The 15496-nt window shown below is 25.6% G+C and overlaps 2 protein-coding genes across 4 annotated transcripts in view; both read left to right on the forward strand.

Annotated features, from left to right (window-relative positions):
* The window catches only part of LOC143195091 (synaptotagmin-15), a 345027-nt gene that overhangs the window by 124358 nt on the left and 205173 nt on the right, over nt 1–15496 (forward strand). The gene's annotated exons all lie outside the window — the stretch shown is intronic.
* The window catches only part of LOC143195049 (uncharacterized), an 87160-nt gene that overhangs the window by 42573 nt on the left and 29091 nt on the right, over nt 1–15496 (forward strand). For both annotated transcript variants that reach the window (XM_076401904.1, XM_076401912.1), the window contains exon 8: nt 1736–2048. In XM_076401904.1, the coding sequence (XP_076258019.1) occupies nt 1736–2048 (313 nt within the window). The remainder of the gene's footprint in view (nt 1–1735; nt 2049–15496) is intronic.

The raw sequence follows: 15496 nt of genomic DNA on the forward strand, positions 1-15496 counted from the left end.
TTTAAAAGTCCTCGAAAGAGCTCATTTATATTATAGAATATCCTTTAAAGCCTTCTTTGATACAATCGCTATATCTCTAAGCAACCCAAGATGATGTGCTCGAAGCGGTTCTTTGAAATTAAGAATATTATAAATCGGATAGAAAATTGAAGTTGCAGTTTAATGTGAGGTAAATTGGTTATGAAGAAGCATGGAAAATCCTGCTGTTGAGATACTGATCCATAGTTCAGACGTAAATTTACAAATAGAACATACATTTCAAATAGTATTCCTTATTAAGAGTTTATTTAGCGAAAGGACTTAGAACTCCCCAATTTTGACATCTTTCTATTTTTAATCGTAGCATTCCGTCGGCCATTTTTAATTCCTCAGGTTGTCTAGTTGACAGTTGATTTTTGACATGTGTCTGCATAATATAAATTTCGATTATACTAAACTGTTCAGCGTATACAGAAAACTGCTACAAAAGCCATGTTGTAAATGTAAATTGTTTGTTGTAAATTACCTCTTTTGGATTCAATGATTTAAAACTTGTTGATTTACGACGAAGAATAGCCTGGATGGCCTAGAAGATATGAAGACAGAAAATTGCAAAGCTATCAAAAAACTTTCATAAAGTTTATATTTTGATGAATCAACAATCTATGGGCACTTGCATTTTTACGGTATATTGTAATTGACGATGAAAAGTGGATTTACTACGACAACAACCTTAAAAAATCATGGGTTGGTCCACTACACCGATTGACATTGATGCCGAAGTAAAAAATGCATGGTTATGCAACCTGCTGTGCATATGGTCAGATTAGCAAGGTTTTGTGTATTATAAGCTAGTAAGATCAAATTAAACGGTTACAGCAGGTGTGTATCGATGTCAAATGAAGGAATTGAATGACGTGTTGATGCACAACACTAATGTGAGCACCAGACGAAAAGTGCAAGAGGATTACACTGTGGTGGCTTAGGAAGTACTACCGCATCTAGCGCATCCACCAGAAATATTACCTTCTGGTTATGATTTTCTTGATGCTTAAAAGGAAAAATGATGGGAATATATCACCTATAATTTCTATTAGTATCACCTTGGATCTGAAAGGAATGAGATATATTTAAATATTAAACATTAAAGTATATTTTCAATATACTATTTGTGCCTTTGGATGTTTCTTAATTTTAGCAAATCTCTTTATGAGAGGATATTGAGTTTGGAACACTTCGATACAATGGAGTCTTATCTTAGTCACACTTACACTTGAAGAAAATTGCATAGAAAAATTGATATGTCTTTACACAGGTTATTATCAGATTTCTCAATACAAGTACCATCATTAAGAAGCGAAATTTCCTACAGCTTAACCTAATCTACTGATACTCATCTTGTTGACGAAATTTTCTCCTCTTGAATTAATCATCTCGAGTTCTATTCAGGCACTGTTATGGTTTACAAATGTTGACCCGAACTTGTACAATTATTTTTTCGGTTATGCCACATTGTAAATAAAACAGTTTTGTAGCCACAGTCGTTAAGATAACAGGACAGATCTCTTACTCCAATGGTTCCAAACACATGTTTATGATTGTTTACAATGATATGATTTCAAATAATTTTCTTTGATATTCTTCAAGTACAGTTTCGAAAAACTCATAATTCGTATTATTTTTGTATTATTTAGTTAATATATTTATTCTATTATATATTATAGTCTATGCCTACGATGTTTGATTTCTATTTCAGATGTAAATAAGGATTCTCCCTTACGTTATGCCGAAAATCCAAATAATGTCCCCGTCAAAAAAGCCGGTGAACTGTCATTCTATAAAGCGGCCGATAAACATGCTTGTCCTGAAATTATACAGAACATCGATCCAGTCCCAGATCATATAAAAAATGCTAAAGAATCAGATGACTATGACGAGGAAGATGATGAAGAAGATGATGCTAATGGGGAAAGTAGTCAAGTTGACGAACGTGTTGATGGTGATGAAGCTGTAACGCCCAAAGGTCCTAGGATTGAATTGGGAGACAAAATTGATTGTTTGAAAGCACGGTAATATTTTATAGTTTATATATAACAATACTATTAAGTTTTGGCGCTATCGATTTGTCAATGTTCCTAATTTCTCCTAAATTAAAAGTATATTTTAAATATCTTATATTACCCAATATTATGATGAATGAGGCAACAATGTTACAAAGTGCATGGATTTTTTTATTTTAAATCATTATATAGAATTGCTGAAGCACAATATCTACATCATATCGTAATACGTGTATGTCCAAAATTGTTTCAGCAAAATTTTTGGCACAACGATATTTGGTATAATGGAGCGTTAATTTCAGATAGTTCAGTTGAATTGGGACCTTAGGAAAGATAAATATTTATTTATTGCATCAATGAACGTTAGTTTTAACGTTAATGTTGCGGGTGAAAGAATATATTCAAGTTCCTCAGCAACCTCATAGTCACAGTAACTTTCTCAGAGTGTCGTTGATGATTAATTCCTAGCATTGATATAATATCACTTCGTTAAGATACAATTCGTAGTTAAAATTTCATTATTTTATAATAGGCTTTTTATAAAAATTATTCTTCATATTGTTTTTATTCACATCATTAAAACGGCCTTATTTGTAACAAAAAAATAATTTGTTGCTTTTCTTCTTTCTGATAACTTACAACTAATATATCAACGATCTTGATTTATAAACAATATCAGTTATATACTCAAATACATCCATTTATTTCTGTCCATAAATACAACATCATGTTAATATATTTTCCTGGTCTAGTTGAAAATCTAAAATATAAACTGAGTTTACAATTGAGCTGGATTAAATATTCAGATAAATTAACAAATTGGTTCCAATTTACTTGCAAAATTTTCATACTGTTCTTATTCACATCATAAAAACGGCCTTATATTTGACAAAAAAATAATTTGTAGCTTTTCTTCTTTCTGATAACTTACAACTAATATATCAATTTATAAACTATATGAGTTATATACTCAAATAAATCCATTTATTTCTGTCCATAAATACAACAACCTGTTAATATATTTTCCTGGTCCAGTTGAATATCTAAAATAGAAACTGAGTTTACAATTGAGCTCGATTAAATATTCAGATAAATTAACATATTGGTTCAAATTTACTTGCAAAATTTTCATATTGTTTTTATTCACATCATAAAAACGGCCTTATATTTGCCAAAATAATAATTTGTAGCTTTTCTTTTTTCTGATAACTTACAACTAATATATCAATTTATAAACTATATGAGTTATATACTCAAATAAATCCATTTATTTCTGTCCATAAATACAACAACCTGTTAATATATTTTCCTGGTCCAGTTGAAAACCTAAAATAGAAACTGAGTTTACAATAGAGCTGGAATAAATATTCAGATAAATTAACATATTGGTTCCAATTTACTTGCAAAATTTTCATACTGTTCTTATTCACATCATAAAAACGGCCTTATATTTGCCAAAATAATAATTTGTAGCTTTTCTTTTTTCTGATAACTTACAACTAATATATCAATTTATAAACTATATGAGTTATATACTCAAATAAATCCATTTATTTCTGTCCATAAATACAACAACCTGTTAATATATTTTCCTGGTCCAGTTGAAAACCTAAAATAGAAACTGAGTTTACAATAGAGCTGGATTAAATATTCAGATAAATTAACATATTGGTTCCAATTTACTTGCAAAATTTTCATACTGTTCTTATTCACATCATAAAAACGGCCTTATATTTGCCAAAATAATAATTTGTAGCTTTTCTTTTTTCTGATAACTTACAACTAATATATCAATTTATAAACTATATGAGTTATATACTTAAATAAATCCATTCATTTCTGTCCATAAATACAACAACCTGTTAATATATTTTCCTGGTCCAGTTGAAAATCTAAAATAGAAACTGAGTTTACAAATGAGCTGTATTAAATGTTCAGATAAATTAACATATTGGTTCCAATTTACTTGCAAAATTTTCATATTGTTTTTATTCACATTATAAAAACGGCCTTATTTTAGCCAAAATAATAATTTGTGGCTTTTCTTTTTTCTAATAACTTACAATTAATATATCAATTTATAAACTATATGAGTTATATACTCAAATAAATCCATTTATTTCTGTCCATAAATACAACAACCTGTTAATATATTTTCCTGGTCCAGTTGAAAATCTAAAATAGAAACTGAGTTTACAAATGAGCTGTATTAAATGTTCAGATAAATTAACATATTGGTTCCAATTTACTTGCAAAATTTTCATATTGTTTTTATTCACATTATAAAAACGGCCTTATTTTAGCCAAAATAATAATTTGTGGCTTTTCTTTTTTCTAATAACTTACAATTAATATATCAATTTATAAACTATATGAGTTATATACTTAAATAAATCCATTTATTTCTGTCCATAAATACAACAACCTGTTAATATATTTTCCTGGTCCAGTTGAAAATCTAAAATAGAAACTGAGTTTACAAATGAGCTGGATTAAATATTCAGATAAATTAACATATTGGTTCCAATTTACTTGCAAAATTTTCATACTGTTCTTATTCACATCATAAAAACGGCCTTATATTTGCCAAAATAATAATTTGTAGCTTTTCTTTTTTCTGATAACTTACAACTAATATATCAATTTATAAACTATATGAGTTATATACTTAAATAAATCCATTCATTTCTGTCCATAAATACAACAACCTGTTAATATATTTTCCTGGTCCAGTTGAAAATCTAAAATAGAAACTGAGTTTACAAATGAGCTGTATTAAATGTTCAGATAAATTAACATATTGGTTCCAATTTACTTGCAAAATTTTCATATTGTTTTTATTCACAACATAAAAACGGTCTTATTTTAGCCAAAATAATAATTTGTAGCTTTTTTTTTTCTAATAACTTACAACTAATATATCAACGATCTTGATTTATAAACTATATCAATTATATACTCATATAAATCCATTCATTTCTGTCCATAAATACAACAACCTGTTAATATATTTTCCTGGTCCAGTTGAAAACCTAAAATAGAAACTGAGTTTACAATAGAGCTGGATTAAATATTCAGATAAATTAACATATTGGTTCCAATTTACTTGCAAAATTTTCATATTGTTCTTATTCACATCATAAAAACGGCCTTATATTTGCCAAAATAATAATTTGTGGCTTTTCTTTTTTCTAATAACTTACAATTAATATATCAATTTATAAACTATATGAGTTATATACTTAAATAAATCCATTCATTTCTGTCCATAAATACAACAACCTGTTAATATATTTTCCTGGTCCAGTTGAAAATCTAAAATAGAAACTGAGTTTACAAATGAGCTGTATTAAATGTTCAGATAAATTAACATATTGGTTCCAATTTACTTGCAAAATTTTCATATTGTTTTTATTCACATTATAAAAACGGCCTTATTTTAGCCAAAATAATAATTTGTGGCTTTTCTTTTTTCTAATAACTTACAATTAATATATCAATTTATAAACTATATGAGTTATATACTTAAATAAATCCATTTATTTCTGTCCATAAATACAACAACCTGTTAATATATTTTCCTGGTCCAGTTGAAAACCTAAAATAGAAACTGAGTTTACAATAGAGCTGGATTAAATATTCAGATAAATTAACATATTGGTTCCAATTTACTTGCAAAATTTTCATACTGTTCTTATTCACATCATAAAAACGGCCTTATATTTGCCAAAATAATAATTTGTAGCTTTTCTTTTTTCTGATAACTTACAACTAATATATCAATTTATAAACTATATGAGTTATATACTCAAATAAATCCATTTATTTCTGTCCATAAATACAACAACCTGTTAATATATTTTCCTGGTCCAGTTGAAAACCTAAAATAGAAACTGAGTTTACAATAGAGCTGGATTAAATATTCAGATAAATTAACATATTGGTTCCAATTTACTTGCAAAATTTTCATACTGTTCTTATTCACATCATAAAAACGGCCTTATATTTGCCAAAATAATAATTTGTAGCTTTTCTTTTTTCTGATAACTTACAACTAATATATCAATTTATAAACTATATGAGTTATATACTCAAATAAATCCATTTATTTCTGTCCATAAATACAACAACCTGTTAATATATTTTCCTGGTCCAGTTGAAAACCTAAAATAGAAACTGAGTTTACAATAGAGCTGGATTAAATATTCAGATAAATTAACATATTGGTTCCAATTTACTTGCAAAATTTTCATACTGTTCTTATTCACATCATAAAAACGGCCTTATATTTGCCAAAATAATAATTTGTAGCTTTTCTTTTTTCTGATAACTTACAACTAATATATCAATTTATAAACTATATGAGTTATATACTTAAATAAATCCATTCATTTCTGTCCATAAATACAACAACCTGTTATTATATTTTCCTGGTCCAGTTGAAAACCTAAAATAGAAACTGAGTTTACAATAGAGCTGGATTAAATATTCAGATAAATTAACATATTGGTTCCAATTTACTTGCAAAATTTTCATAATGTTCTTATTCACATCATAAAAACGGCCTTATATTTGCCAAAATAATAATTTGTAGCTTTTCTTTTTTCTGATAACTTACAACTAATATATCAATTTATAAACTATATGAGTTATATACTCAAATAAATCCATTTATTTCTGTCCATAAATACAACCTGTTAATATATTTTCCTGGTCCAGTTGAAAACCTAAAATAGAAACTGAGTTTACAATAGAGCTGGATTAAATATTCAGATAAATTAACATATTGGTTCCAATTTACTTGCAAAATTTTCATACTGTTCTTATTCACATCATAAAAACGGCCTTATATTTGCCAAAATAATAATTTGTAGCTTTTCTTTTTTCTGATAACTTACAATTAATATATCAATTTATAAACTATATGAGTTATATACTCAAATAAATCCATTTATTTCGGTCCATAAATACAACAACCTGTTAATATATATTCCTGGTCCAGTTGAAAACCTAAAATAGAAACTGAGTTTACAATAGAGCTGGATTAAATATTCAGATAAATTAACATATTGGTTCCAATTTACTTGCAAAATTTTCATACTGTTCTTATTCACATCATAAAAACGGCCTTATATTTGCCAAAATAATAATTTGTAGCTTTTCTTTTTTCTGATAACTTACAACTAATATATCAATTTATAAACTATATGAGTTATATACTCAAATAAATCCATTTATTTCTGTCCATAAATACAACAACCTGTTAATATATTTTCCTGGTCCAGTTGAAAACCTAAAATAGAAACTGAGTTTACAATAGAGCTGGATTAAATATTCAGATAAATTAACATATTGGTTCCAATTTACTTGCAAAATTTTCATACTGTTCTTATTCACATCATAAAAACGGCCTTATATTTGCCAAAATAATAATTTGTAGCTTTTCTTTTTTCTGATAACTTACAACTAATATATCAATTTATAAACTATATGAGTTATATACTCAAATAAATCCATTTATTTCTGTCCATAAATACAACAACCTGTTAATATATTTTTCTGGTCCAGTTGAAAACCTAAAATAGAAACTGAGTTTACAATAGAGCTGGATTAAATATTCAGATAAATTAACATATTGGTTCCAATTTACTTGCAAAATTTTCATACTGTTCTTATTCACATCATAAAAACGGCCTTATATTTGCCAAAATAATAATTTGTAGCTTTTCTTTTTTCTGATAACTTACAACTAATATATCAATTTATAAACTATATGAGTTATATACTTAAATAAATCCATTCATTTCTGTCCATAAATACAACAACCTGTTAATATATTTTCCTGGTCCAGTTGAAAATCTAAAATAGAAACTGAGTTTACAAATGAGCTGTATTAAATGTTCAGATAAATTAACATATTGGTTCCAATTTACTTGCAAAATTTTCATATTGTTTTTATTCACAACATAAAAACGGTCTTATTTTAGCCAAAATAATAATTTGTAGCTTTTCTTTTTTCTAATAACTTACAACTAATATATCAACGATCTTGATTTATAAACTATATCAATTATATACTCATATAAATCCATTCATTTCTGTCCATAAATACAACAACCTGTTAATATATTTTCCTGGTCCAGTTGAAAATCTAAAATAGAAACTGAGTTTACAAATGAGCTGTATTAAATGTTCAGATAAATTAACATATTGGTTCCAATTTACTTGCAAAATTTTCATATTGTTTTTATTCACAACATAAAAACGGTCTTATTTTAGCCAAAATAATAATTTGTAGCTTTTCTTTTTTCTAATAACTTACAACTAATATATCAACGATCTTGATTTATAAACTATATCAATTATATACTCATATAAATCCATTCATTTCTGTCCATAAATACAACAACCTGTTAATATATTTTCCTGGTCCAGTTGAAAATCTAAAATAGAAACTGAGTTTACAAATGAGCTGTATTAAATGTTCAGATAAATTAACATATTGGTTCCAATTTACTTGCAAAATTTTCATATTGTTTTTATTCACAACATAAAAACGGTCTTATTTTAGCCAAAATAATAATTTGTAGCTTTTCTTTTTTCTAATAACTTATAACTAATATATCAACGATCTTGATTTATAAACTATATCAATTATATACTCATATAAATCCATTCATTTCTGTCCATAAATACAACAACCTGTTAATATACTTTCCTGGTCCAGTTGAAAATCTAAAATAGAAACTGAGTTTACAAATGAGCTGTATTAAATGTTCAGATAAATTAACATATTGGTTCCAATTTACTTGCAAAATTTTCATATTGTTTTTATTCACAACATAAAAACGGTCTTATTTTAGCCAAAATAATAATTTGTAGCTTTTCTTTTTTCTAATAACTTACAACTAATATATCAACGATCTTGATTTATAAACTATATCAATTATATACTCATATAAATCCATTCATTTCTGTCCATAAATACAACAACCTGTTAATATATTTTCCTGGTCCAGTTGAAAATCTAAAATAGAAACTGAGTTTACAAATGAGCTGTATTAAATGTTCAGATAAATTAACATATTGGTTCCAATTTACTTGCAAAATTTTCATATTGTTTTTATTCACAACATAAAAACGGTCTTATTTTAGCCAAAATAATAATTTGTAGCTTTTCTTTTTTCTAATAACTTACAACTAATATATCAACGATCTTGATTTATAAACTATATCAATTATATACTCATATAAATCCATTCATTTCTGTCCATAAATACAACATCCCGTTAATATATTTTCTTGGTCCAGTTGAAAATCTAAAATAGAAACTGAGTTTACAAATGAGCTGTATTAAATGTTCAGATAAATTAACATATTGGTTCCAATTTACTTGCAAAATTTTCATATTGTTTTTATTCACAACATAAAAACGGTCTTATTTTAGCCAAAATAATAATTTGTGGCTTTTCTTTTTTCTAATAACTTACAACTAATATATCAACGATCTTGATTTATAAACTATATCAATTATATACTCATATAAATCCATTCATTTCTGTCCATAAATACAACAACCTGTTAATATATTTTCCTGGTCCAGTTGAAAATCTAAAATAGAAACTGAGTTTACAAATGAGCTGTATTAAATGTTCAGATAAATTAACATATTGGTTCCAATTTACTTGCAAAATTTTCATATTGTTTTTATTCACAACATAAAAACGGTCTTATTTTAGCCAAAATAATAATTTGTAGCTTTTCTTTTTTCTAATAACTTACAACTAATATATCAACGATCTTGATTTATAAACTATATCAATTATATACTCATATAAATCCATTCATTTCTGTCCATAAATACAACAACCTGTTAATATATTTTCCTGGTCCAGTTGAAAATCTAAAATAGAAACTGAGTTTACAAATGAGCTGTATTAAATGTTCAGATAAATTAACATATTGGTTCCAATTTACTTGCAAAATTTTCATATTGTTTTTATTCACAACATAAAAACGGTCTTATTTTAGCCAAAATAATAATTTGTAGCTTTTCTTTTTTCTAATAACTTACAACTAATATATCAACGATCTTGATTTATAAACTATATCAATTATATACTCATATAAATCCATTCATTTCTGTCCATAAATACAACAACCTGTTAATATATTTTCCTGGTCCAGTTGAAAATCTAAAATAGAAACTGAGTTTACAAATGAGCTGTATTAAATGTTCAGATAAATTAACATATTGGTTCCAATTTACTTGCAAAATTTTCATATTGTTTTTATTCACAACATAAAAACGGTCTTATTTTAGCCAAAATAATAATTTGTAGCTTTTCTTTTTTCTAATAACTTACAACTAATATATCAACGATCTTGATTTATAAACTATATCAATTATATACTCATATAAATCCATTCATTTCTGTCCATAAATACAACAACCTGTTAATATATTTTCCTGGTCCAGTTGAAAATCTAAAATAGAAACTGAGTTTACAAATGAGCTGTATTAAATGTTCAGATAAATTAACATATTGGTTCCAATTTACTTGCAAAATTTTCATATTGTTTTTATTCACAACATAAAAACGGTCTTATTTTAGCCAAAATAATAATTTGTAGCTTTTCTTTTTTCTAATAACTTACAACTAATATATCAACGATCTTGATTTATAAACTATATCAATTATATACTCATATAAATCCATTCATTTCTGTCCATAAATACAACAACCTGTTAATATATTTTCCTGGTCCAGTTGAAAATCTAAAATAGAAACTGAGTTTACAAATGAGCTGTATTAAATGTTCAGATAAATTAACATATTGGTTCCAATTTACTTGCAAAATTTTCATATTGTTTTTATTCACAACATAAAAACGGTCTTATTTTAGCCAAAATAATAATTTGTAGCTTTTCTTTTTTCTAATAACTTACAACTAATATATCAACGATCTTGATTTATAAACTATATCAATTATATACTCATATAAATCCATTCATTTCTGTCCATAAATACAACAACCTGTTAATATATTTTCCTGGTCCAGTTGAAAATCTAAAATAGAAACTGAGTTTACAAATGAGCTGTATTAAATGTTCAGATAAATTAACATATTGGTTCCAATTTACTTGCAAAATTTTCATATTGTTTTTATTCACATCATAAAAACGGCCTTATTTTAGCCAAAATAATAATTTGTAGCTTTTCTTTTTTCTAATAACTTACAACTAATATATCAACGATCTTGATTTATAAACTATATCAATTATATACTCATATAAATCCATTCATTTCTGTCCATAAATACAACAACCTGTTAATATATTTTCCTGGTCCAGTTGAAAATCTAAAATAGAAACTGAGTTTACAAATGAGCTGTATTAAATGTTCAGATAAATTAACATATTGGTTCCAATTTACTTGCAAAATTTTCATATTGTTTTTATTCACATTATAAAAACGGCCTTATTTTAGCCAAAATAATAATTTGTGGCTTTTCTTTTTTCTAATAACTTACAATTAATATATATCAACGATTTTGATTTATAAACTATATGACTTATATACTCAAATAAATCCATTTATTTCTGTCCATAAATACAACAACCTGTTAATATATTTTCCTGGTCCAGTTGAAAATCTAAAATAGAAACTGAGTTTACAAATGAGCTGTATTAAATATTCAGATAAATTAACAAATTGGTTCCAATTTACTTGCAAAATTTTCATATTGTTTTTATTCACATCATAAAAACGGCCTTATTTTAGCCAAAATAATAATTTGTAGCTTTTCTTTTTCTGATAGCTTACAAAGAATATATCAACGATCTTGATTTATAAACTATATGAGTTATATACTCAAATAAATCCATTCATTTCTGTCCATAAATACAACAACCTGTTAATATATTTTCCTGGTCCAGTTGAAAACCTAAAATAGAAACTGAGTTTACAATTGAGCTGGATTAAATATTCAGATAAATTAACATATTGGTTCCAATTTACTTGCAAAATTTTCATATTGTTTTTATTCACAACATAAAAACGGTCTTATTTTAGCCAAAATAATAATTTGTAGCTTTTCTTTTTTCTAATAACTTACAACTAATATATCAACGATCTTGATTTATAAACTATATCAATTATATACTCATATAAATCCATTCATTTCTGTCCATAAATACAACAACCTGTTAATATATTTTCCTGGTCCAGTTGAAAATCTAAAATAGAAACTGAGTTTACAAATGAGCTGTATTAAATGTTCAGATAAATTAACATATTGGTTCCAATTTACTTGCAAAATTTTCATATTGTTTTTATTCACAACATAAAAACGGTCTTATTTTAGCCAAAATAATAATTTGTAGCTTTTCTTTTTTCTAATAACTTACAACTAATATATCAACGATCTTGATTTATAAACTATATCAATTATATACTCATATAAATCCATTCATTTCTGTCCATAAATACAACAACCTGTTAATATATTTTCCTGGTCCAGTTGAAAATCTAAAATAGAAACTGAGTTTACAAATGAGCTGTATTAAATGTTCAGATAAATTAACATATTGATACCAATTTACTTGCAAAATTTTCATATTGTTTTTATTCACATTATAAAAACGGCCTTATTTTAGCCAAAATAATAATTTGTGGCTTTTCTTTTTTCTAATAACTTACAATTAATATATATCAACGATTTTGATTTATAAACTATATGAGTTATATACTCAAATAAATCCATTTATTTCTGTCCATAAATACAACAATCTGTTAATATATTTTCCTGGTCCAGTTGAAAATCTAAAATAGAAACTGAGTTTACAAATGAGCTGTATTAAATGTTCAGATAAATTAACATATTGGTTCCAATTTACTTGCAAAATTTTCATATTGTTTTTATTCACATTATAAAAACGGCTTTATTTTAGCCAAAATAATAATTTGTGGCTTTTCTTTTTTCTAATAACTTACAATTAATATATATCAACGATTTTGATTTATAAACTATATGAGTTATATACTCAAATAAATCCATTTATTTCTGTCCATAAATACAACAACCTGTTAATATATTTTCCTGGTCCAGTTGAAAATCTAAAATAGAAACTGAGTTTACAAATGAGCTGTATTAAATGTTCAGATAAATTAACATATTGGTTCCAATTTACTTGCAAAATTTTCATATTGTTTTTATTCACATTATAAAAACGGCCTTATTTTAGCCAAAATAATAATTTGTGGCTTTTCTTTTTTCTAATAACTTACAATTAATATATATCAACGATTTTGATTTATAAACTATATGACTTATATACTCAAATAAATCCATTTATTTCTGTCCATAAATACAACAACCTGTTAATATATTTTCCTGGTCCAGTTGAAAATCTAAAATAGAAACTGAGTTTACAAATGAGCTGTATTAAATATTCAGATAAATTAACAAATTGGTTCCAATTTACTTGCAAAATTTTCATATTGTTTTTATTCACATCATAAAAACGGCCTTATTTTAGCCAAAATAATAATTTGTAGCTTTTCTTTTTTCTGATAGCTTACAAAGAATATATCAAGGATCTTGATTTATAAACTATATGAGTTATATACTCAAATAAATCCATTCATTTCTGTCCATAAATACAACAACCTGTTAATATATTTTCCTGGTCCAGTTGAAAACATAAAATAGAAACTGAGTTTACAATTGAGCTGGATTAAATATTCAGATAAATTAACATATTGGTTCCAATTTACTTGCAAAATTTTCATATTGTTTTTATTCACAACATAAAAACGGCCTTATTTTAGCCAAAATAATAATTTGTAGCTTTTCTTTTTTCTAATAACTTACAACTAATATATCAACGATCTTGATTTATAAACTATATCAATTATATACTCATATAAATCCATTCATTTCTGTCCATAAATACAACAACCTGTTAATATATTTTCCTGGTCCAGTTGAAAATCTAAAATAGAAACTGAGTTTACAAATGAGCTGTATTAAATGTTCAGATAAATTAACATATTGGTTCCAATTTACTTGCAAAATTTTCATATTGTTTTTATTCACAACATAAAAACGGTCTTATTTTAGCCAAAATAATAATTTGTAGCTTTTCTTTTTTCTAATAACTTACAACTAATATATCAACGATCTTGATTTATAAACTATATCAATTATATACTCATATAAATCCATTCATTTCTGTCCATAAATACAACAACCTGTTAATATATTTTCCTGGTCCAGTTGAAAATCTAAAATAGAAACTGAGTTTACAAATGAGCTGTATTAAATGTTCAGATAAATTAACATATTGGTTCCAATTTACTTGCAAAATTTTCATATTGTTTTTATTCACATTATAAAAACGGCCTTATTTTAGCCAAAATAATAATTTGTGGCTTTTCTTTTTTCTAATAACTTACAATTAATATATATCAACGATTTTGATTTATAAACTATATGAGTTATATACTCAAATAAATCCATTTATTTCTGTTCCAGTTGAAAATCTAAAATAGAAACTGAGTTTACAATGGTTCCCGGCCTTATTTTAGCCAAAATAATAATTTGTAGCTTTTCTTTTTCTGATAACTTACAAAGAATATATCAACGATCTTGATTTAAAAACTATATGAGTTATATACTCAAATAAATCCATTTCTTTCTGTTCATATATACAATGTCCCGACAAAAAAATAATTTGTAGCTTTTCTTCTTTCTGGATCTTGATTTATAAACTATATGAGTTATATACTCAAATAAATCCATTCATTTCTGTCCATAAATACAACATCCCGTTAATATATTTTCCTGGTCCAGTTGAAAACATAAAATAGAAACTGAGTTTACAATTGAGCTGGATTAAATATTCAGATAAATTAACATATTGGTTCAAATTTACTTGCAAAATTTTCATATTGTTTTTATTCACAACATAAAAACGGTCTTATTTTAGCCAAAATAATAATTTGTAGCTTTTCTTTTTTCTAATAACTTACAACTAATATATCAACGATCTTGATTTATAAACTATATCAATTATATACTCATATAAATCCATTCATTTCTGTCCATAAATACAACATCCCGTTAATATATTTTCCTGGTCCAGTTGAAAATCTAAAATATAAACTGAGTTTATAATTGAGCCGGACTAAATATTCATATAAATTAACATATTGGTTCCAATTTACTTGCAAAATTTTCATAGTATTTTTATTCATATCGTAAAAACGGCCTTATATTTGACAAAAAAATAAATTGTAGCTTTTCTTCTTTCTGATAGCTTACAACTAATATATCAACGACCTTGATTTATAAACTATATGAGTTATATACTCAAATAAATCCATTCATTTCTGTCCATAAATACAACCTGTTAATATATTTTCCTGGTCCAGTTGAAAATCTAAAATATA

This window comes from Rhynchophorus ferrugineus, unplaced genomic scaffold, assembly GCF_030347505.1.
Source record: "Rhynchophorus ferrugineus isolate W39M unplaced genomic scaffold, kcgeb_rfMv2 rfM1, whole genome shotgun sequence".
Lineage (NCBI taxonomy): Eukaryota > Metazoa > Arthropoda > Insecta > Coleoptera > Curculionidae > Rhynchophorus > Rhynchophorus ferrugineus.